At 33.2% G+C, this 22,500-nt stretch overlaps 1 protein-coding gene across 16 annotated transcripts in view; it reads right to left on the bottom strand.

Annotated features, from left to right (window-relative positions):
• LOC145247446 (uncharacterized) overlaps nucleotides 1-22,500 on the bottom strand; it is a 580,790-nt gene that overhangs the window by 142,799 nt on the left and 415,491 nt on the right. For 15 of the 16 annotated variants that reach the window (XM_080109216.1, XM_080109219.1, XM_080109217.1 and 12 more), the window contains exon 3: nucleotides 9,942-10,034. In XM_080109216.1, coding sequence (XP_079965342.1) covers nucleotides 9,942-10,034 — 93 coding nt within the window. Of the gene's footprint in view, nucleotides 1-9,941; nucleotides 10,035-22,500 lie in introns of those variants that run through there. The other variant, XM_080109231.1, reaches the window with a different exon arrangement.

The following is a 22,500-nucleotide window of genomic DNA, read 5'->3' as shown; positions in this document are numbered from 1 at the left end:
CATATGGCGACCTAGGTTCACGTAACCCAGCAAATTGCATATGACGCCAACTATTATCCTGAAGATCTGAAGCAATTGATAAAAGACAGAGAAATCTGGGGAACAGAGAGAGAGAGAGAGAGAGAGAGAGAGAGAGAGAGAGAGAGAGAGAGAGAGAGAGAGAGAGAGAGTCACATTGGTCCGAGCACGGAAACCGACCATATATATATATATATATATATATATATATATATATATATATATATATATATATATACAAAAATTACAATAAGTTTACCAAGGTAATCAAAATGGTAAATTAAAATATATTATAAATATTAAAGAGTCAATATTTACATTTTATTATCATTTGTTCATATATATATATATATATATATATATATATATATATATATATATATATATATATATAGAGAGAGAGAGAGAGAGATATGTTTATTTTTTATTACTTTTTTATCTGTTTGGTTACATAGGTTTCGGATGTTGGACCATGTTTACGATCCAACAGCCTCGTCAGACCTTACAGAAATGGTTGTTAGTATTTGAAAGAAGTGTTTTTTTTTTTCGTATTTCTTCTAAAACATTTTCTTCCTGGTGATTACACGTGAATGGATAGTCTGGTGAAAGATAAATAATCCAATGGCGGTAAAATCCAAAAATATAACTTCAAGAAAGTTAATTGAATTTCCATTTGCGCAAGTAAAATCCAAGGAAATCCCGTAATTGGAAGATGGTCCAAAATAATCCAAAGGCCGAAATCCATGGAATAATTCACAAATATGTACAAGGGAAAAGGGGGAAAATTCCAATAATATTAATAAAGAAAAATATGCTTTTCATACTGCTGCATAAATATAAATAAAAAAGATCAGGGAAGAAGAAGAGGAAAAAATTAAATGGTGATAGAATTAAATATAAAATAAAATATTATATATATATATATATTCGTATTCCTGTTAGTCTGTTTGTTTGTTCACAATTTGAATAATATATACAAAAGGTTCCTTACTTTACCCTCTCATTTATTTCTATATATTGTATGATTCTTGCAAATTCGATACAATACAGAGATCATCTCATTTGCATATTACATTAAGAAAAATCGATTTTATTAAATAGCGGTATCTTAGTTAATGTTTTTAGCGAAAGAATTGTTATAAGTGTTCTATTTAAAATCGTTATTTAATAAATTTTCAATAATACTTATATTGATAACACGTTTAATTGAATTTATTTGGAATTATTAAATAATTCCGAGTAGGTAGAAAAATATTTGGCTTTTATTGTATTTTTAAATATAAAAAAAAGAACACTTACAAAAAAAACGAAGAAAAGATGTCATTTGTTTGTTTTCATTATTCTATAAACGGCTATAGAGAAATCGGTAATTTTTTTACGATGTGACCCACCTAAAAAAATAAAGATCTACTTTTTTGGCCTAATACGTTTAAATAGCCTTTATAAATAATATGAAATAAATTTTTAAAAGAAAGAAAATTTACATTTAAGACTGGGGGATCACTTTTCCATATTAATTTAACGTAAAACGAGCACCCACATTTTGGCCAACACGCGTTCACCTCTAGCATTTTTCAAGTTTGGCGAGGGGGGACAAAACATGACAAATACAGTTTGTGTTTTTGTTTTTTTTTTGGTGGGGGGCGGGAATTGCATTTAAAACAAAATAACGATCAATTTAATTAATTCTTATGAGACCATTCTGTGTTTTCACCTAACAATTTCATAAACAAAATGAACCCCAAAATATGAACAATTAAAATTAAATTGGGGTGAGGCATTATAATGACGAAAAATTTCATTTAATTGTTTTGGGAATTCGTTTTTGGTAGATCTTCATTTTTTTTTTAGGAGTTCTGCCTACTTGGCAATTTTTTTTTTTTTTGCGATCGCACGGGCTTTCGCTGCTATTTTTATTGAAACAAAAGTTGTAATGATTTATTTTTAATTATGTATTTTTTTGGGGGGGGGGAGGGAGCGTTTTCTTTCCAGTCAGTGCTCAATATCCGGAGAATAGTTTCTTCTCTTTGTATCCTTTCTGGCGAAATATCTGATGAAGAGGGTATTACATGCTTCTTTTTTAGGGCGATGTTTTTATCCGTTCTTTTATTTTTGGAATTGTCGTGGGGGTATCCACGTTGCCCATGATGAAAATGATTAGTATAGCATGTGTGCTCCAAACGGAACTTCATGCTAACCCAGGCAACGTCGGGTACCCATGCTAGTATATATATATATATATATATATATATATATATATGTGTGTGTACGTATATATATGTGTGTGTGTATATATGTGTGTGTGTACGTATATATATGTGTGTGTGTATATATATGTGTGCGTATAAGTATGTGTGTATATATATATATGTATATATATATGTATATATATGTATATATGTGAACATACATATGTTCATATATATGTATATGTGTAGATATGTATGTGCATATATATGTATATATATGTATATATATATGTATATATAGTATATATATGCATATATATATATATATATATATATATATATATATATATATATATATATATGTATGTGTGTGTGTGTGTGTGTTTGTCTAAAGTAGTATATTTTTTTTGCCAACCGCAAAATTTCGTGTTTCTGATGTTTAGTTTTCTCTTAATAATTTTGCTTATTGTATTTTCTTTACTTAAAAGTTTTCTTTTTTGTCTTCTTCGTTTTGTCGGAAATATTTGCTAATTTCTAAACACACTCAAGTCATTAACAATAATTCGCCGAACTAACAAAGAATCGATAAATTGTGTTCGCACAATCTTCTCTGTGCGCATTGTGACTTGATGAAATTCGATCATAAAAACTAACAACCACAACAACTGCAACAACAAAGTACGAACAAAGACACCAAATTAGTCGAACGGCGTGAAACGAATTGTCTGCGCTAAAATACCTATCGCAATGTTTGCTTCAAATTGAAATGTGTGACCACGTACCGTTGTAATCGTTCACTTGTAGTGTAATGCTATTTACGCGCCAATAAGGAAAATGTCCTTGTGCCAGACATGTCTCATAATCTAGCATATAAATTCTTGTCAGATTCTCAAAGGCAAACCCAAATAGCATTTAAGCTGACACATCAAACTTTGTTTCCGAGCTAGTTGAAAATCAAACAACTGCGTGATCGTAAGTAAGATAGGTAATAAAGTTAATAACAGTTGGACCAGTGGTAAGTTAATTGCAAATTACAGCTAATTAGAACAGTTTAGATGCATAATCACGTTCACACATCGGTTCCGGCTGGATTACTGAAGTGAAGCAACGTTTAATCTGGTCAGTACTAAATGGGTGACCATTTGGGATTTTTAGGTGCTGTATGTGCTCTCCGCTTATCTCAGCGTTGTTTCCAGTCGTCCTAAACTTCTCCTTGACACTGAACTCAAACAGTGCAATTCAGGTGTGGTTGAGATTGCGCAACCCTTGCCTCACAATTACACGCGCAACTGCCCTTTGTATCCTTTGTCCTTCGAGACTGAACGGGGGCATCGAAAACAGTTAAGATGGATTCTTTTTTAAGCGTAACTCAATCAACTAATTAAAGAATATTGTCACAAGTTAAAAAAAAAAACAAGAGCAAGGAAAACAAATATTTATTGACGCAACTTTAGTATAATAAAAATAAGTATAATTTCGTATAATATTAATAAGTATGATTTTGTATAATAATAATAGATGCTGAATATCATTCCGCATGACACAAATTAGCTTGTATACTGGGAGAGTATATATTATCCATACTCATGTATCGTCTAGTGGTATAAAATGTTCTTCTAATGAATGTGTGTTTACAGAGTGTATATACGTTTGTATATATGTGTCACAGTCATCTATATGTCATTTGTGTAAACGTATGTTTGTCTAATCTAGTTTATTCCGTTGTTCGTTGAATTGATACATTGACAAATACAGCTTAACAACAGACACGCAACATCTACAGCAGAAAGGGACAAATAACAGTTCTCGGGCCAATCGGAGAGAAATAATTTGTCCGTCTTTGGGTTTCTTTGGCGGATTCTAAAAAATACTGCAAAGATTCATCCCAATGAATCAACAAATTTCGGGTCTTTTCAGCAACTTTATTTACTAATGTTTCCACAATTAGAAGCTGCAACACTGGTCCATTCTAACGCATTCTGATCTCGTCTATTGGGAGTCATCACCGTCCGTGGACCATCTCTCTCGACTCCGACTCGTCTGCTCTCTCTCTCTCTCTCTCTCTCACTCCTAATCTTTGACTAAACAATGATACATGTTTTTTAAGCTCTACTCTTAGTCCACGTCACTTTATGTCACCTCTATGTATAACTTCGTCAGATTCTTGAAGTCAACCTATTTTTAAAGTATTGTTTGTGTTCTAACATTCTTTTCTATTAGTTTTATCTGCATTACTTGGCCAATGTCTTACAATTGCTGCAGACAAATCGGGAAGCAAGTGACTCAGCATATATAATTACTCAATTAGACTTCCGGTTAAGCAAACTGCCGTCGGTCTTACAACGCGTGATGCATAAATGTTCATAAAAAATATATATATACAATCAATATTAGCGCTATAAAAAATTAGTACATTCGAGAGCGACGCAAAAGCTCCGTTTTCATTGCACTGAGATTTAAAGGAGAGTGTTTTTTGAGGATTACTCCAATTGATCTGTGATCCCCAGCTTAATGTCCTAGTACTATCAAATTAGTCTGTCTTAAGATACCGGCATCCTGGCTTAAAATGCACCAAACATTACTGTTATAGTTTTTTCTTTGTAAAACTCAGTCATGTTCTGCAAAACAATTTTTATTACATTTTTTATTACATTTTCACCCCAAACAATGCAAATTATGTGCAGTGCTTAAATAATGACTATATTATTTAGAAACCCATTCTTAATATGGAGAGGATAGGGTGTTTTGTAAGTGTTCTGTACTTTCGACTATCAATTTCATAAACAAAGATATTGTAAAACTTGAATTTAACTTGAAAAATAGTATTAAAATAATAGCATGGTATCTTCTTTGCATAAGCACCTAATTTTCCACTACAAAACAACCAAACCAAATACTATGGATAAATATTTTATGATGTGAATAATCTGAAGCATAAAATGACAGGATTCGGCATCAAATAACCTTATATTTCCCCACCCACATGTGCCTTCCTCACTTGCACTTTTAATCGCTTTTTCTGTATGTACATAAAATATATAAATATCTCACTTCTCATAGGATTTTCCTCTCATCTTTGGTATATTTTATGTTCCTCAATCATCCTTATCATTCTTCTAAGGAAGTACCCCGAAAATGAGGGGGGAAACGATAAGAATTTTCTATAAAAAGGCCACGGGGTTCTTTCCCCTTTTTTTCACACACACACACACACACACGCACACATATCTTAGACATTAAGAGGAGATTTTTTTTTTTTTTTTTTTTTTTTTTTTTACACAGTGATCACCACTTATCAAGGCCCGGAAGCCACTCAGGGATAAGGGTTATTGTAAGTACATCACGTTAGTGAGGAGATTTTATGAAGTGTTTAATAAGGGGGGCGGTTCATTAGGAATTTGTTAACATTAGACTTGAAGACATCCAAGTTGTAGTCCGGAGGGAAGCAGGCAGACGGAACAGAGTTCCACAGGCGTGCAGTTCTAAGAAAGAAGCTTTGCTCATGAAATCCGCGTTTTGATTTAGGCACAGATATAGAGTGGGGGAAATTTTTCACAGTGGATTCAGCTAGACGGGTGTTTTTCGTGAAAGACTGGCGAGGGGGGACCAGGGATTGGAGTTCAGACGAGCACCTGCCATGAAAATAACGATAAAACAAGGATAGGCTCGCAACGTCTCTTCTGTGGGAGAGGGGTTGCAGGGTAGAGAAAAGGGCATCCCCCACTAAACCACGAAGTCTATTTTGTACTCTGTCAAGGCATGATAGGCTGTTTTTGGCAGCTCCTGCCCAGATATGGCAACAGTATTCCATCCTTGGCCGTACTTGGCTTTTATATAGATAGAGAATTGCATCAGTAGTGAGATATCTTCTGGAGCGGTAGAAGGATCCCACCATCTTTCCTGCGACCTTGGCAACAGACTTGATGTACGTGTTCCATTTCAGATCAGGAGTAAAGGTCAAACCCAGAAGCTTGTCAAAACACGGGGCCTCACCCAGACGAGAGCCATCCATCACAATTGATGCCAGCTGGGGATCAGAGCGTTGATGATGTAAGGATAGGAGTTTGGTTTTGGATGCATTAAAGGTAACTAGCCACATCTTCCCCCACTGAACCACGCGCTCGAGATCAGAGGAGAGAGAATCCGAGAGAACTTCGTCATTTACAGCCTTTGATGTGTTGCCGTAGATGGTCGTGTCATCAGCATAGATGTCAACGAATGATTTAAGTATGTGTCTAGGGAGGTCATTGATGTAGATCAGGAAGAGAGTTGGGCCCAGGATTGACCCCTGAGGGACTCCAGCATTTATATTGCAGGCCTCCGATTTTTGTCCATCTACCACTACTCTTATGAGCCTATCAGAGAGAAATGATTTAATGATTGAGAAAACATTTCCAGTTATACCATAGCTGGAAATCTTGTGAAGTAGACCCTTATGCCATACTTTGTCAAAGGCCTTTGATATGTCGAGAGCAATTGCCCTAGAAAGGAAGCCTTTGTCAAGAGATTCACTAATCCTGTGGGATATAACCGTCAGCACATCTGCGGTAGATCTTGCAGAGCGGAAACCATATTGTGTGTCACTAAGAAGGTTATTCCTGCTGAGGTGGTTTACTATTTCTCTATTTAATATTGATTCCAGTAACTTACTCATAACACAGAGAAGACTTATTGGTCTGTATTGAGAGGGAGATGACTTATCACCTGAATTCTTAAATACAGGGCAAACTGAGGAGGTCTTCCAGGGGGTCGGAAAGCACTTCTCCTTAAGGCAGCGCTTAAATAGTTTCGTAAGTATGGGAGCAAGTTCTGGTTGAAGCTTTTTTAACACTATAATTGGGATGCCATCAGGGCCAGTTGCTTTACTGGAATCTAGGTTTTTTATTAGCTTGGCGACCTCATGCACGGATATTTGTATGTTACCTAGCTTGTTCTGTGTTATAGGAGGAAATATGGGGAGTTGATGGCCTTCGTCGCATAGGGTAGAATTAGCTGCAAAGTTCTTTGCAAATAGTTTGGCCTTGTCTGATGCTGACGAGATAACCTCTGGTCCATTGATAATGGTTGGGATAGAACGCACACTTCTGTTCAAGATCCTATTTGTTATTTGCCAAAACTGGTGGGAACCAAGCCGCTGATCAGCTACCTTGGATTTAACAGACTGGGCATATAGCTCTCTTGCATTTTTTATTACTCTTTTACAGTGGTTGCTGGCAGTCCTGAAAGCAGCTTTAGTCTCAGTGCATCTATTACGTTGGTAGTTATGGAAAAAGTGATTTCTGTGCACAATAGCAGCAGCACATTCTGGGGAGAACCATGGCTGGCTGTTAGGTTTTTGTTGGAATTTTTTAGATGGTATGAATTGGTCTATGCCTACAATTAACCATTCGGTCAGATCTGATACTATAGAGGACACTTCCTTTTTAAACATGGAGTGCAGAGGTAAATCAGATATGAATGTACGGAAGCTATCCCAGTCAGCCATAGAGTATCGGTATACAGTACGGTGGAGGGGTACGTCTGATGGCTTCTTACATTTTGTTTTTATCTTAACTGATACGACGGAGTGGTCGGAGGATCCTAACGGAGAATGAACGGTACATGAACATAGCTCAGGGGAAGTTGAAAGAAAAAGGTCTAAGAGGCTTGCATATTGATTGGGTGTATCGGGCACACGGGTGGGTTCGCGAACAATCTGAGTGAGGTCATAAGCAATGGCAAAATCATGACAAAACCTCCCCTCATCATCTGTCTTATTTGAATGGGTCAGCCATTCCACGTTATGGACGTTGAAGTCACCACAGATGTGGATGTTAGCCGAGGGATGTGAAGACAGTATGTGGTCTATTTTCTCAGATATGCTCTTAAAGATAGTAACTCCGCTGTTGTGGGGCCTATAGAGGGCAAATATAAATACAGTGGTGTTAGCAAGTGCAACCCTGAAGCACATATAGGGTAAATTAGGATCTTCTCTAGAGATATCTCTGCCACATGGGAAGCCATCCTTAATGTAGGCACATATTCCATGCCCATGGCGATCTTGGGAGTCAGATTTAGCTGTTAAATTGGAGTATCCATTAATTATGAACTCAATTATTATTGATATTATTATAGATATATAAATACCCGTTCACATACACCTTTTTACGACAAAGCTAGAACCCAGAATTAGATAGAATCGAGCAATTGCATCGACAACGGACAACGCCAGACCCAAAGTGGGTTTCGATGTACTGCATCTCATCAGTGACGTGCTCCGACATAGGCGCGAACCCAGGTCGTCGCACTCATGAAGTGTGTAATACTGACGACCTAACCGTTGTCGATGCAATTGCTCGATTCTAATTCTGGGTTCTAGCTTTGTCGTAAAAAGGTGTATGTGAACGGGTATATATATATATATATATATATATATATATATATATATATATATATATATATATATATATATATATACTATGGGTGGTAGCCACTCCTTATCAAGAACCGAAGATCACTCGAGGATAATGGTTAATAAGTGTCAGATAGCCGATAAGACAGCATCGTGATTATTGCGAATGGCAGAATTTGGATTGTGTTCGTTTATTTAAGACGACATTTCAACAGGAGCTAGTTCGCATTAGACTTGCAAACAGCAATGTTAAAGTCAACTGGGGAGCAGCCCCGCTGTATTGTATCCCACAGACGGGCAGGAGAGAAAATTGTTTGAAGTAGCTGGGTAGTTTGTGTTATAGTAATCGCGTGATGCATTCTCGTAAATCGCCTTAATGAACGTTTGTTCATAGTCGTAGCTAGGAATATGCTTAAGCTTAAGGCTCTCGGTTCGTCTTTCAACGCTTCCCCAGGATGCTCTGCCATTTTGTTTTTATGGCTTGCACCAATCAATCATGTTCTTGCGAAGAAGACTTCAGATGCAAATGTATAACATAATTGACGTTAATAGCAAGTGAGTGAGCTAGTGCGGGGTTTTACAGGGGTCGCTCTAAGTAAATGTCATGATGACCCATGATTCAAAGTAAATGATATGTAAGGTAAAAAGAGACAGAACACAAGAAGAACGTGAAATAATGACGTCACGTTTTATAGGGCTTGGTGGAAAAATTAATCTGTCGATACGAAGCCGGACTGGAGACATCGAATAATGCGAGTCGGGCATGGGATGTGCGTGAGGCAGCTAACCAATAATATAGAAAGAAAACTTTAAATATTGCCAAGAGCGAAGTAACACCTCCAACAATCTATGTTTGCAGGTAAACCACCCGAGTCAATGAGTTTTCTAAATAATCAGTTGAAAGAATTTTAGTCCTTTACTTCTGTGTGAGTCGATTCTCTTAAAAAATGCAACTTTAGAAACTCTCAACGAACGTCTCCATATTTTTTCTGCATTTCGTATTTTTCATAATAAAGCTAATCATATGTTCATTATTTTATTAGACCCAATTTCAGTAAAAACTGATAAGACAAAGGTATTAAAACCTAGACGAAATAGCGACAAAGAGAAAAAGGCAAATTTATGCAGATGAAAACAGAAGAAAAAAGGCAATTCACATTTTATATCTACAACATACATTTAAGCTTTTCGATGATTGTTAAAAAAAAATGAAATGGAGAATTAAGGGAACAAATGAGACGTGAAAACCGCATAAAAGAAAAGAGAATCAACAAACGGGTATAAAGAAGTTCGTCGTAATGAAAGCATTACAAATCATGGTGGGCATAAGGGAGACAACTCACCTTTTTTTTCTTCCGCAAAAGGACCTTTACGCCTTCGACCGAAACCGTAATATTAACCTTCTTCTTCTTAATCGCCTTGGCTTTGAACTCGTACTGAAAATAAAAAAAAGAAAAAATTATATTAATATTCGCAAAGACAGGTTTTATATCAATATAGATATATTTAGTTATATAACGCTAGCTTTAAATATATATATATGTATATATATATATATATATATATATATATAATTTAAAGGGGGTTAGAACAGTAGTCTAAAGAGCAGAATGTATTTTAATGTGATAGTAAAATTACTAATTTAATTAAAATACAAGAAAAGAACAGTGCTCGTTGTAATTCAGATATATAATAAGCTCGATAGGCAAATATCCTAGAGCTACTTTAATATTTAGTAATGTGATTGATAAATAAATAATCACATTACTAAATATATATATATATATATTTATATATATATATATATATGAGTGTGTTTGTGTGTGTGTTATTAATTTGTTTTTTGTTTGCGATACTTTTTGAATGAATTCAATTATTCATACGAAAATGCATTTTTACCTTTTTTTTTTTTACCTAAATGCGAATTGGGAATAATATTCCCTTTGACCACATGTCAGTGGATAATTATATTTTAAACAATACATATGCCCCTTCCGATTTGGGGGTATCAAATTTATCCAAGGGAAAATTATTCCCAACTCAATTATAGCTGAAGGAAGTTATATATATATATATATATATATATATATATATATATATATATATATATATATATACATATATATATATATATATATATACATATATATATATATATACATATATATATATATATATATATATATATATATATATATATATATTCCAAAGTTTTGGTTTCGGTTTCGGTTTCGATTCAAACTGATACACCCAAGTCATATGAAAATATTTTTTTATTTATTTTTGAAATCGCAAATTTATAATATATAAAAATTGATAGAACATTAACTCTAAAATAATGTATATGAAATCCTCCAAAGGTATGCTTATCTTCAAATGAAACTATCTAGCTTTTCCTCTTTCGCCACTGCTGCGAGTAACACTTCATGACTGTTAGCCAAGTAGTAGTGAACTCGTCTAAGCTCTCTTCCGACACATTTTTCAATCGCAATCAGCCCTCTTCTTTCTTTTCCTCCAGGAGCAGTTTTAGTCTCCTCATATACATCTCTTTCGTCTTTTATTTTATTTCATTTCCAAGCATCGAATCAATTTCAAACACCTTCAGGTACCTTTTGCATCAGAGTCTCCTAATCTTTTATATTTTGGCAAAATAATGCCTTTCATGGCTCCATTCTTTCCTCGTTTAAAACTAACTACTGCACATTTGGAAATTCCAAACTCTGTTTTCATGTCTTCGCTCCACTTCTGTACAGTGTGAACCAAACAATTTCAGATCGTCCATTAATAACATATGGCTGATTTTCGGTCCATTCCACCCCAGTTGGTATCCCATTATTGTCTTTCTTACTACATATGTCAATGGTTTGAGTGTTATTATGAATAATAGCGTCAAAAAAGAATCTCTTTAGAAGACACTGCGTCTGGTGTTGACTGTCCTTAACAGTTTCCCATCTGAAAAATGTTGATTTTCAAACTGCTCATACCTTTCCCTATGAACTGAATTATATTTCAGCCATCCCCACAATTTTTAAAGTTTGGAATACCCACGATTTCGGCATCATATCATAAGCTTTCTTGTGATCTATCCAAGCTAGATTCAAGTTTGTTTTTCTCCTTTTGCAGTTCTCTAAAATACATTTATCAATCGATATTCGATCTTTTGTTCCTAAACACCTTTTCCTCCCATCTCCTTGTTCCACTGGAACCATTTACTTCAAGATGGTCATTTATTTTTTGACTAATTATGCCTGTCGTTGTCTTTCAAAGCAAGTTCAAGCAAAGAATTGGTCTATAATTTTCAACATCCTGCCATTTAACAGGATCTTTCATTATAAAAATAGTCCTTCCCACTACAAGCCATTCTGGTATCTGGTACAATCTGGCACAATCATCCAGAGAAACGGTAAGCCTCTCATAGAAATACTGTGAAAGATCGCAACCAGTACCCATGAATTCCATCAGGTCCAGGTCCTTTCCACTTAGGCATGAACTTCATTTGTTTTCTCAAATCTCAAATGTGGATATCTTCTTGTTTATGACCTTAGTTTTTCACTTACTTTAGCGCTCCATTCAGCATCAACATTGTGGGAAGGCTCTCTTGGCTAAGTACTTAGCTAAAACTTTGTAGCTTCTTGAGGATTAGGAACCATTGTTTTCGTTTCATTTCCTTCGATTTCTAAAGAACCTTGACTGGTTTGTTTTGAAAAACTTTTTATCGTTAAAATGCTGATGAAGAAGAAAAAGAAGAAGAAATAATAATGATAATAATAATAATAATAATTAGAAGAAGAAGAAGGAGATGATGAAGAAAGAAGAAGAAATAATAATAATAAGAAGAAGACGAAGAAAGAAGAAGAAGAAGAAGAAATAATAATAATAATGATGATGATGATGATGATGATGATGATTCTCCTTCTTCTGTTGTACAATTATCTTGACAAAACCGAGTCAAATTTGATCCTCTCACTGAAAAGGATTAATAAAAGTACCTATTTACTATGCCAGAGTTAGACACCAGGGTCGTTTTTTAACGTGGAGAAAAGGTACAAAAATAAAAATTGTCTCAGTCGTGAAAAGAAAGAGAACAAGAAATAGAAGTGCAGCATCTGAAGAACAAATACTACACTTTGATCTTGTCCCGAAGGCCAAAAAGTAAGTTCGTCAATGTTGCCACTTGTTTAAAAAAAAAAAAAAAAAAAAAAAACCCGGACTTTTTTAATAAGACGATTAACAGAACGACATTAAAATATGGCCTTGTTCGAATCATAAACCGAACTAGATACGTACAATATTTTTTGTTTACTTTAAAAAAACATAATATTAAAGAACGAAAAGCAGTGTTGGTCTTTTCATATTTTCTTTCTTACTTCCTTTCTTTCCCCCTTTCCTGTGTTTTGCTACAGGCGAGAAACTACATCGTGACTTAAACGTTTTTTTTTTTTTTAATCAAAGTATGATTTAAAAAGATTTCCGACTTTCAGCCGGAAGTCGAACTTGATATTTGTAATTGATATATATATATATATATATATATATATATATATATATATATATATATATATATATATATATATATATGTGTGTGTGTGTGTGTGTGTGTGTGTGTGTGTGTGTGTGTATTATCAAAACGTTTATATATATATATATATATATATATATTATGAAAACGTTTAGCTTACGATTTACTTTTTTTTTTGACCTTAATGCCTGATCTATAAAGACATGTTTGCTGCAAGGCTAAAAGTTAAAACATGAACCAATAGCTATTATGTTACGAATGCATGTTCATAATTCTGTCCTTCGACCATCATCTGTCAAATTCCATTAATTAAATTTTCACACTTTTGCACTGATTCTCCTTGGCTAAAACCGTTTTCCGCAAATATTAAGCAACTACAAACCATATAGAATATCTGCATTTTTTTTTACACACTGATCACCACTTATCAAGGCCCGGAAGCCACTCAGGGATAAGGGTTATTGCAAGTACAGTACGTTAGTGTGGAGATTTGAAAGTGTTTACTTACGGGGGCGGTTCATTAGGAATTTGTTAACGTTGCACTTGAAGACATCCAAGTTGTAGTCAGGTGGGAAGCAGGCAGAGTTCCACAGACAGAAGCTTTGTTCATGGAATCCACGTTTTGATTTAGGCACAGATAAAGAGTGGGGGAAATTTTTCACAGTCGATTCAGCTAGACGGGTGTATGAATATAATTAAATGTAATAGTAAATTAAAAATGATCATCCCAGAAGAAAACTAAAAAAAAAAAATAATAGGGAATTAATTAAAACGATGGTTTAAAAGAATATGCAAATTAGTTAGATCTTTTGCAATTGCTCGTGACATATATAACGAAGTTGCATTTTGTTTTCAAATAAGTAAAAAAAAATGTTTTTTAATATGAATATCAGTCCACAAAAAGCTCAAATTTATAGGAGTATATATATAAGTGAAAATAGTTAATAAAACATGTTAAAAACACTTTAAAAAGGAGTTAAAAACATATTTAATTTGAAAATGAAACACTAAATAAGTGATCCCGCATTTTGCTAATTCCTACCCTCTGATGAACAGGACAGTATTTCTTCGAAACTCCGCGGATTAAGTACTATCCATTTATTTAGTGTTTCCTTTTAAAATTAAATATGTTTTTAACTCTTTTTCAAAGTGTTTTTTAACATGTTTTATTAACTGTTTGCTCTTATTTTAAGCTCTATCTCCTGTTTAGTTTTATCGAGCTTTTACATCTGGTTGAGATTACTTTATAAATGTTAATTCTTTAATATTTATAATATACTTTAGTTTCACCATCTTGGATCATTTTGGTAAATTTAATTGTAATTTATATATATATATATATATATATATATATATATATATATATATATATATATATATATATATATATATATATATACAAGGTGTCCATAAACTCTGGCTACATTATGTAGCCAGAGTTTATGGAAGCATCCTGTAGATTATGTAGCCAGACCTTGTGGGCACCCTGTATACACACACACACACACACACACACACACACACACACACACACGTATATATATATATATATGTGTATATATATATATATATATATATATATATATATATATATATATATAGGTTGCTCACAAAGTCTGGCTACATAATCTACAGGATGCTTCCACAAAGCCAGATTTGTGGACACCCTATATATATATATATATATATATATATATATATATATATATATATATATATATATATATATATATATATATATATATATATATATAATATGTGTTGTATCTAATTTTTTCATCGTGGGGAGTTAAATAGTGACGTATGATCCAAAACGTGACAAGCCAAGTATATGTGGAGGGTTTTTAGAAAATTGATGGTATAACTTTGGGATAATGTCCTATATGGGTGAAGGGGCCTCTTTGTGTTGGGTACGTTTCAATTACTAGGATCAAAGTAAGGTATCTGTTTTTGATGCTGTTCTTCATCTTTTTTTTAATATCGCTACATCTGTACATAACTATATATAACTAAAGCATGGTACGGGCAAATTAAAAGTTATGCTTTTTTTATCGATTTTGTTTCTGAATTTTTGAGATGAAGATTGATAATTCGAATTTTTTGCATTATTCAGAACAACTATTCTCATCTGGATTGTTGTTTGTACGTTTCGGTTGATTTGATTTCCGACCTTTTTCAGCTGTATCTTGAATCTCTGAGTTCGATCGAAAGACATCCGAGTTCAACAAGATAAACTTGAAGAAGGCCAGAGGTTACATCGATCGATACGTTGCACGAATAACAATCCAGATGAGGGCAATAGTCCGAATAATCCAAACAATACGAACGATTGTGTTATTTATTTTTATTGCTCTTTTATTTCTTTGTAGTCGGAAATGAGAGATGAGCTAATAGAGATGTTTATCGAAAACATACTTAAACGTCTACGTTGAATTATTAAAGTTAATGAATTCAGACGCTAGAGAAAAATTCTTTGACTGTTCATTCAATGAAAAAAAAAAATTTTTCGAACGAGTATAAAATGATAAAAATGGCTGAATGAAAAAAATAATAAAAATCAAGATGGCTGCCATGCGTTAGATTCGCAAAAATAAACGAAATATCTGTATATACGATAGCGTGTGTGTTATTTTGTGTCACGCTTGCATCTTTTTTCTTCCTAGTAATTGTCGTTAAGTTATTATGACCTTCCATTTCTTGTAAAAAATAATTTAACAAGAATTCTTTATAAGTTTTGGTTTCGGTTTCAGCTGAAGTAACTCAAGTTTATATATATATATATATATATATATATATATATATATATATATATGTATATATATGTATATATATATGCATATATATATACATATATATATGCATATATATATGTATATATATACATATATATATATATATATTCTTCACAAGTTTTGGTTTCAGTTTCGATTCAAGCTGATATATATATACATATATATACATATATATATATATATATATATATATATATATATAAAGTCATTCACATACAGTACTGTTCCGCTGTTTCACAGCTCATCAGTGCGGCTAGACATATCGGAAATCACAATTTATAATATATAAGAATCGGTAGAAAATTGACTCTATGATAATATATAAGAAATATGCATGAATTAAAATATCATATTTAAGTGTATTTTACGCCCGGGCTACGTCTGACGTCTTTGCTAGCTTAGAATAATACTTTGGTAGTTTTAACAAAAGAGCTACAATAATATCAGAGCGTTTCCATTTCCGCTGAACATCCGCAGAATGCTAACAACAATAATATATCACATATGAAAGAGTCCACTGTAGAATTTCCACAGGTCCTTTGACGAGTACGGATAAAATAAATATTTACCTTTGTTAAAAGAATTATAAGAGTTAATACTAGACGTTTTAGCCAGCTAAAAACGGGTAAATGTGATAGAATGTGAAATTTATGCTAAATTCATGGTTGTGTTTGGTTTAACTGGTGTTCATTCTTGCTTTAAATATTAATCCCTAGTAATTTATATTTACACACCAGTCTTCAGATCAACGAAGTTAAGAAACGTTGAACCTGGTCAGTACCAGATGGGTGACTAATTTGGGAATACCAGATAGGTAACAGATGGGAATACCAACGCTGTAAGTAGGAGGACATCTAACCCTCCTCTGCAAGAGTTGCAAAAGCCTAACGTCATCTCCCTTAAGTGGGATATACATGCGACTGCAAACCGCTTGTGAATTTCATACTCCAATTAAACCTCCTCCTAAGGAGGAAGTTCGTTAAACCGGCTTTAGGGTTAGAGCCGTAGTTGTCATTTATATATATATATATATATATATATATATATATATATATATATATATATATATATATATATATATCATATTTGTTTTTAAATCCCCGAAACAGTGTTTCATGGTAAACAACTGATGATCCCTTGAAAAATAAATTATTGGTATTATAGTAAATTCGAGAGCGAGTTGATGCAGTGATTGCAGGTGATTAAATGACTTACTGACTGGATGGTTTTCTAACGAATGATAATAAAAAAATATATTTTTTTTTTATAGTTTTAAAGGTTAAAAACTTCAAAGACTATATATATATATATATATATATATATATATATATATATATATATATATATATATATATATATTAGCGTGGGTGCCCGGCGTTGCCAGGGTATTTATAGGTGTGTGTTTGAAAAAAAAAGTGGTAGTAGGCAGGCAGGTTCGAACCCGTGACGCAAAGGTGGAAAAGAAAGTGAAAGAAAACCTGAGAGTTTACCGTTGCGCCATGACGCGAGCGGAAGTGTAAAGAGTTCAAATTTAGCGATGTCGACCAAAAGTTGACTTGCAGAAATGAATAGTTAAGTGAATGAGTTCACGCAGGCGCAGAAAATATACGTCTGGCTTTCTCCCGTTTTATTTATTAGTTTGTTTCCCCACGATGTTGAGGAAAACCAGCTCCCCTCTAAAAGAGGGAACTCTGACAGTGTCCAAATGAATAGCAATTGTCTGATATGAAGAGTTTCTCCCACATTGATCAAAGCTAATTGCCTTTCTGGACGTTCCGGCCATGAAGGCTAGGAGAATGTCTTCGCTTTGATTAGTTTCGCTTTTATACGAAAAAGACAAACAAACACTGAAAAGGACGAGACGGCAGGAATTAAAAAAAAATAGAGATAGAGACTATGTCCGTTCGCAAATCAGAGATGTTATCATCTAGGAAGTATAAAGAAACTTCTCCAAAATAGTAACCTTGTCGTGAATTCCGACGAGAAAAGCCTTTTTTGGACATACAAAAACGCTCGAGACCGTTTTGCCTTATATATATCCCTATATGTGCATCGCACTGATACCATAATACATAAATATACTTAAATAATAATCCCTATTAATCCTTAACTGTGCATTGAATGGATACTTAATTCGCTGCACCTTATCATAACAAAGGTTGATGAAAAAATTCAGCCAGATCGACTCAGGAGTTTCGGAGAACAAGTACAACTTAAACAAAATTCCTGTTAATCCTTAGGGATTATCGAACGGATAACATACTTAGTTCGTTACACCTTGAAATTTGTCCCAGAGTAGCCAAGAAGTTTCAATGAACATGTGAAACGGACAGAAAGACATTCAGGTAAACATAGAGAAATATAATATAGATTATTATTTGTCTCGAAGGAACGAAAAATTGATATTGATATTATTTCATCGTGATGAGAACTGTAGAAGTTTTTTTTTGTAAAATATGTTGGAACTCTAATAAACAAACATCTTCTAAATATATGCTGAAATGATGATGTCACGGGGTTCAACAAGAAAATAAAAAATTAAATAGGATTCATATTAATGAAATGATATTAAAGATTGGCCCAACGAATTACAAAGCCTATTTGTGATTTCATTTGATAATTCTTATCTGTTGTTCATTATTCAGTGGAAATAATCGGTAATATTCTGGAATGGCTGATACTGAAATAATTATATTGTCGGATAGAATATGTGATCAATGAAATCGATTATAATTTAATTTGTTAAGAAGAGACTGATAATTTCGCAATTAACTTGTTATATTTAATAAAAATAGATTTTGTTAAAGATGGGTTATCGATAGTTAACTTCGACAATTCGATTAACCCGAATATATATATATATATATATATATATATATATATATATATAACACATATATATATATATATATATGAATAATATATATATATAATGTGCATGCATCTTATATATATATATAAATAATATATATATATAATGTGCATCCATCTTATATATATATATATATATATATATATATATATAAAGAGAGAGAGAGACGGGGGAGATAGAAAGAAGCATTTACATGTATTTTCTTGAGAAATTAATTTTTGTGAGAAACATTATAAAACGCTTTATGTAAAAGGAACATAAGATAAACTAACCGAAACCGCACGCACACACACACACACACACACACACACACACACACACACATTTATATACATAATAAAATGAGAATGTTTACTAAAGTCTCGCAAACATCTGCAGCTATTACTTTTTCTTTGAAGTAAAAACAGAAAAAATTAAAACAACCGCCTGGAAGAGTGCATCCCCTACAAAAGCTTATATATATATATATATATATATATATATATATATATATATATATATATATATGTATATATATATATATATGTATGTATATATATATATATATATATATGTATATATATATATATGTATGTATATATATATATATATATATATATATATGTATGTATGTTTGTGTTTATGTATGTGTGTGCGTGCATACAACACACATTTTACATATTAATAGATATATCTTAGTATTTCTATATTTACAAAAACATTTATATATATATATATATATATATATATATATATATATATATATACACCTATATATAAACCTGGATTTTGTATATGGATTTACATGTGCCTTATACATATGTATCCGTACAAATAACCACACATCTACCACTATATATATATATATATATATATATATATATGCACACACAGGTAGGTATACATAGATACGCATATAAATGTACATATATACATATGAGTATAGACATACACACATATACATATATAAAAACCATATAGAAAGCATCAATGTCTACACAAAACGAAATAAATGAAATAGAAATAAAATTAAGGTCGAATGTCTATTGTGAATCATGGCCTAATTAAATACCGACTCATCGACTTTCTGCTCCTCACGCGTATGAGATTCATTTTTCATTGTTTATGATATCCATATGCGAACAGCCAGCGGGTGCTTTCTCTATATAACCAGCGTCAATTGTATGCATTCGCACATTAATTTCGAGAGCGTTCGATTCTTCTTTATATGTGCCATTGTTGTTGCCTGTTTTTTTTTTTCGGGAGAGGGTGTGTGTGTGGATAAAATGTCGGATTTCTTTTAGTTTTTGTGGCACGTGAAAGCATTTCCTGACTTTTCTAACTCCGCAACACGATACCCATTGTAAACGCTTAATTGAACACATGCACTAATGCTTATCCGTGACAGGTGAGAAGGCGGAGCTCCAATATTCTCCAATATTCTTGGAGCAGGAATCCTTAGTTTTAACTTATCTAATTTGGTTTTAAAGAAAATCGCCCCAGACAAGGAATGAAACCACTTAGTGTAAGGAACTAAAAAAAACAACAAAAAACAAAACACTTTAAGATAAAAAAAAAAACCCAAAATAAAACAAAACAGCCAATGATAAAGGTTAGATGGATAGATTCTATCTTACAAAACAGAATTTCTTCTTCCTTTATAAGAAAAATCGCTTATGGAATGTGAGGACTAAATGACAAAATAATGGAAGCGAGAGTTAACTAACTGTTGCTATTTCTGTTGTTGTTATTGTTGTTGTGGTAACAACATTGCCCTTGGTCTAGTTGGTCTTCTTTCTACCGGCACCAAAGCTAGCAATCTAGTTACTAGTGAATGCAGTATGTTGCTAGCCCTGTGCATTTCTAGGAGGTCTACCCTCTCAAGCTTTGCCTTCTCTCTTTCCTTCAGTAGCTCCTACATACAGGCATTTTTAACTCTAGGGTGCTGGCTCTTTAATTCAACTTTCTGACCCTTGTGCCGCAAATTCACACCGTAGAAGAGAGATAAATAACTTTCTTGGCCTAAAGTATATCTCAAAGATGGCGGCTCATGCATGGCGGTCGCACGAGGTGGTGCTTGCTCAGAAAAAGAAAGAAAATCGAAAAATTTAATTTCAGATGAAAAACAATTTTATCTACTTAATTGTCATGTTGAAATTAGTACATACTGGCATGGGTGCGCTGCGTTGCCCGGGTGTTTGGAGGTGTATATTGAGAAAAAAAAAAAAAGGTCAATTTTTTAAAATTTGAGCCCTGTTACGACCCCTTAACATTTATTGTTTTCGGCTCATATCAAGTTATTAAGTTAGATCCATGCCCAAGGAACCTATATCTAAAATTTTAAGTCTTTAGACCCAAAATTGTCGGAGGAGTTTGGTAGAGTTCTCAAAAGTCAACTCGTTGAACTTTGACCCCTTAACAGCCAAATTTCTGGCCGAAAACCGATCACAAAGATTTTCCCAAATCTCAGTACCCTGTATATTTCGAGTCTGTAGGCTAAAAATTGACAGAGTTATTGCGTAGGGAAATGTACACAGACAGACACACAGACACGTTCACTTTTATAGATATACTAGCATGGGTGCCCGGCGTTGCCCGGGTGTTTGGAGGTTTATGGTGAGCAAAAAAAAAAAAAAAAGAAAAAAAGGTCAATTTTGTTAATTTTGACCCTTATTATGACCCCTTAAAATTTATTCTTTGGGGCTCAAATCTAGTGATTAAGTTAGATCCATGCCCAAGAAATCTATATCTAAAATTTTAAGTCTTTACACCCCAAATTGTCGGAGGAGTTTGGTAGAGTTCTCAAAAGTCAACTCGTTGAACTTTGACCTCTTAACCGCCAAATTTATGGCCGAAAACCGATCACATAGATTTTCCCAAATCTCAGTACCCTGTATATCTAATTTCGAGTCTTTAGACTAAAAATTAACAGAGTTATTGCGAAGGTAAATGCACACAGACAGAAAGACAGACAGACAGACAGGTTCACTTTGATAGATATATAGAAAGATAGATTATGGCATTATTGCATATAAAATTTTCTTTCACGATTCAGCAATCCGCCATTGCAGTCATTACCTTCCTTACATTTACCTCTGCTATCATAGGACAAAGTCTGTTTATTATTTAAAACTTGCAATCCCTTCGAAAGCATATTCATTAATAATGATTTTTTTACTCTATTATTTTTCGTAATTGTTGGATATGTTACTAATTTCGATATGACAATTAAGTAGATAATATTCACTCTTTTCATTTTCGTTATTAATCGAATAAGCTCGCATGAGATTAGCGGAGTCCATGCAGAGGCGAAGTACCTTTCCAAGATGACTTTACTTGAAACACTTGACGTATCTCAATGCAACCAACACATATACGTGCCAAAACATATTTTTACAAGTAGAAGATATAGTTCGTGCGTGATGAAGAGTAACACCAAGACAATGACCTTTAAGTATGAGTAGAACAAGCCGGATTTAAAAGAGTAAAGCCGCGAAAAAAACAAAAAACAAAAAAAAAAAAAAACAAAATAAAAACGTCCTTCATCATTTAGGTGTAGTTGTCGTTTCTGTGGCATTCATGGACACAAATTCATTTGCGTGTCTATATTGAAATTTCCATTTCAATATGAACACAAAAAATGAAACACTATCTTTTCGCCCGAGGAAATCTTAGTTACTAAAAACTACATATCGAAACTTATGTCAGTGTAACTAATCTTGTAAATGTCTGTATGAACA

This window comes from Euprymna scolopes, chromosome 25 (genome assembly GCF_053919585.1).
Source record: "Euprymna scolopes isolate OS-2025 chromosome 25, ASM5391958v1, whole genome shotgun sequence".
Lineage (NCBI taxonomy): Eukaryota > Metazoa > Mollusca > Cephalopoda > Sepiida > Sepiolidae > Euprymna > Euprymna scolopes.
The sequence above is the reverse complement of the archived record's forward strand: the minus strand, read 5'-3'. Positions and strand labels throughout refer to the sequence as shown.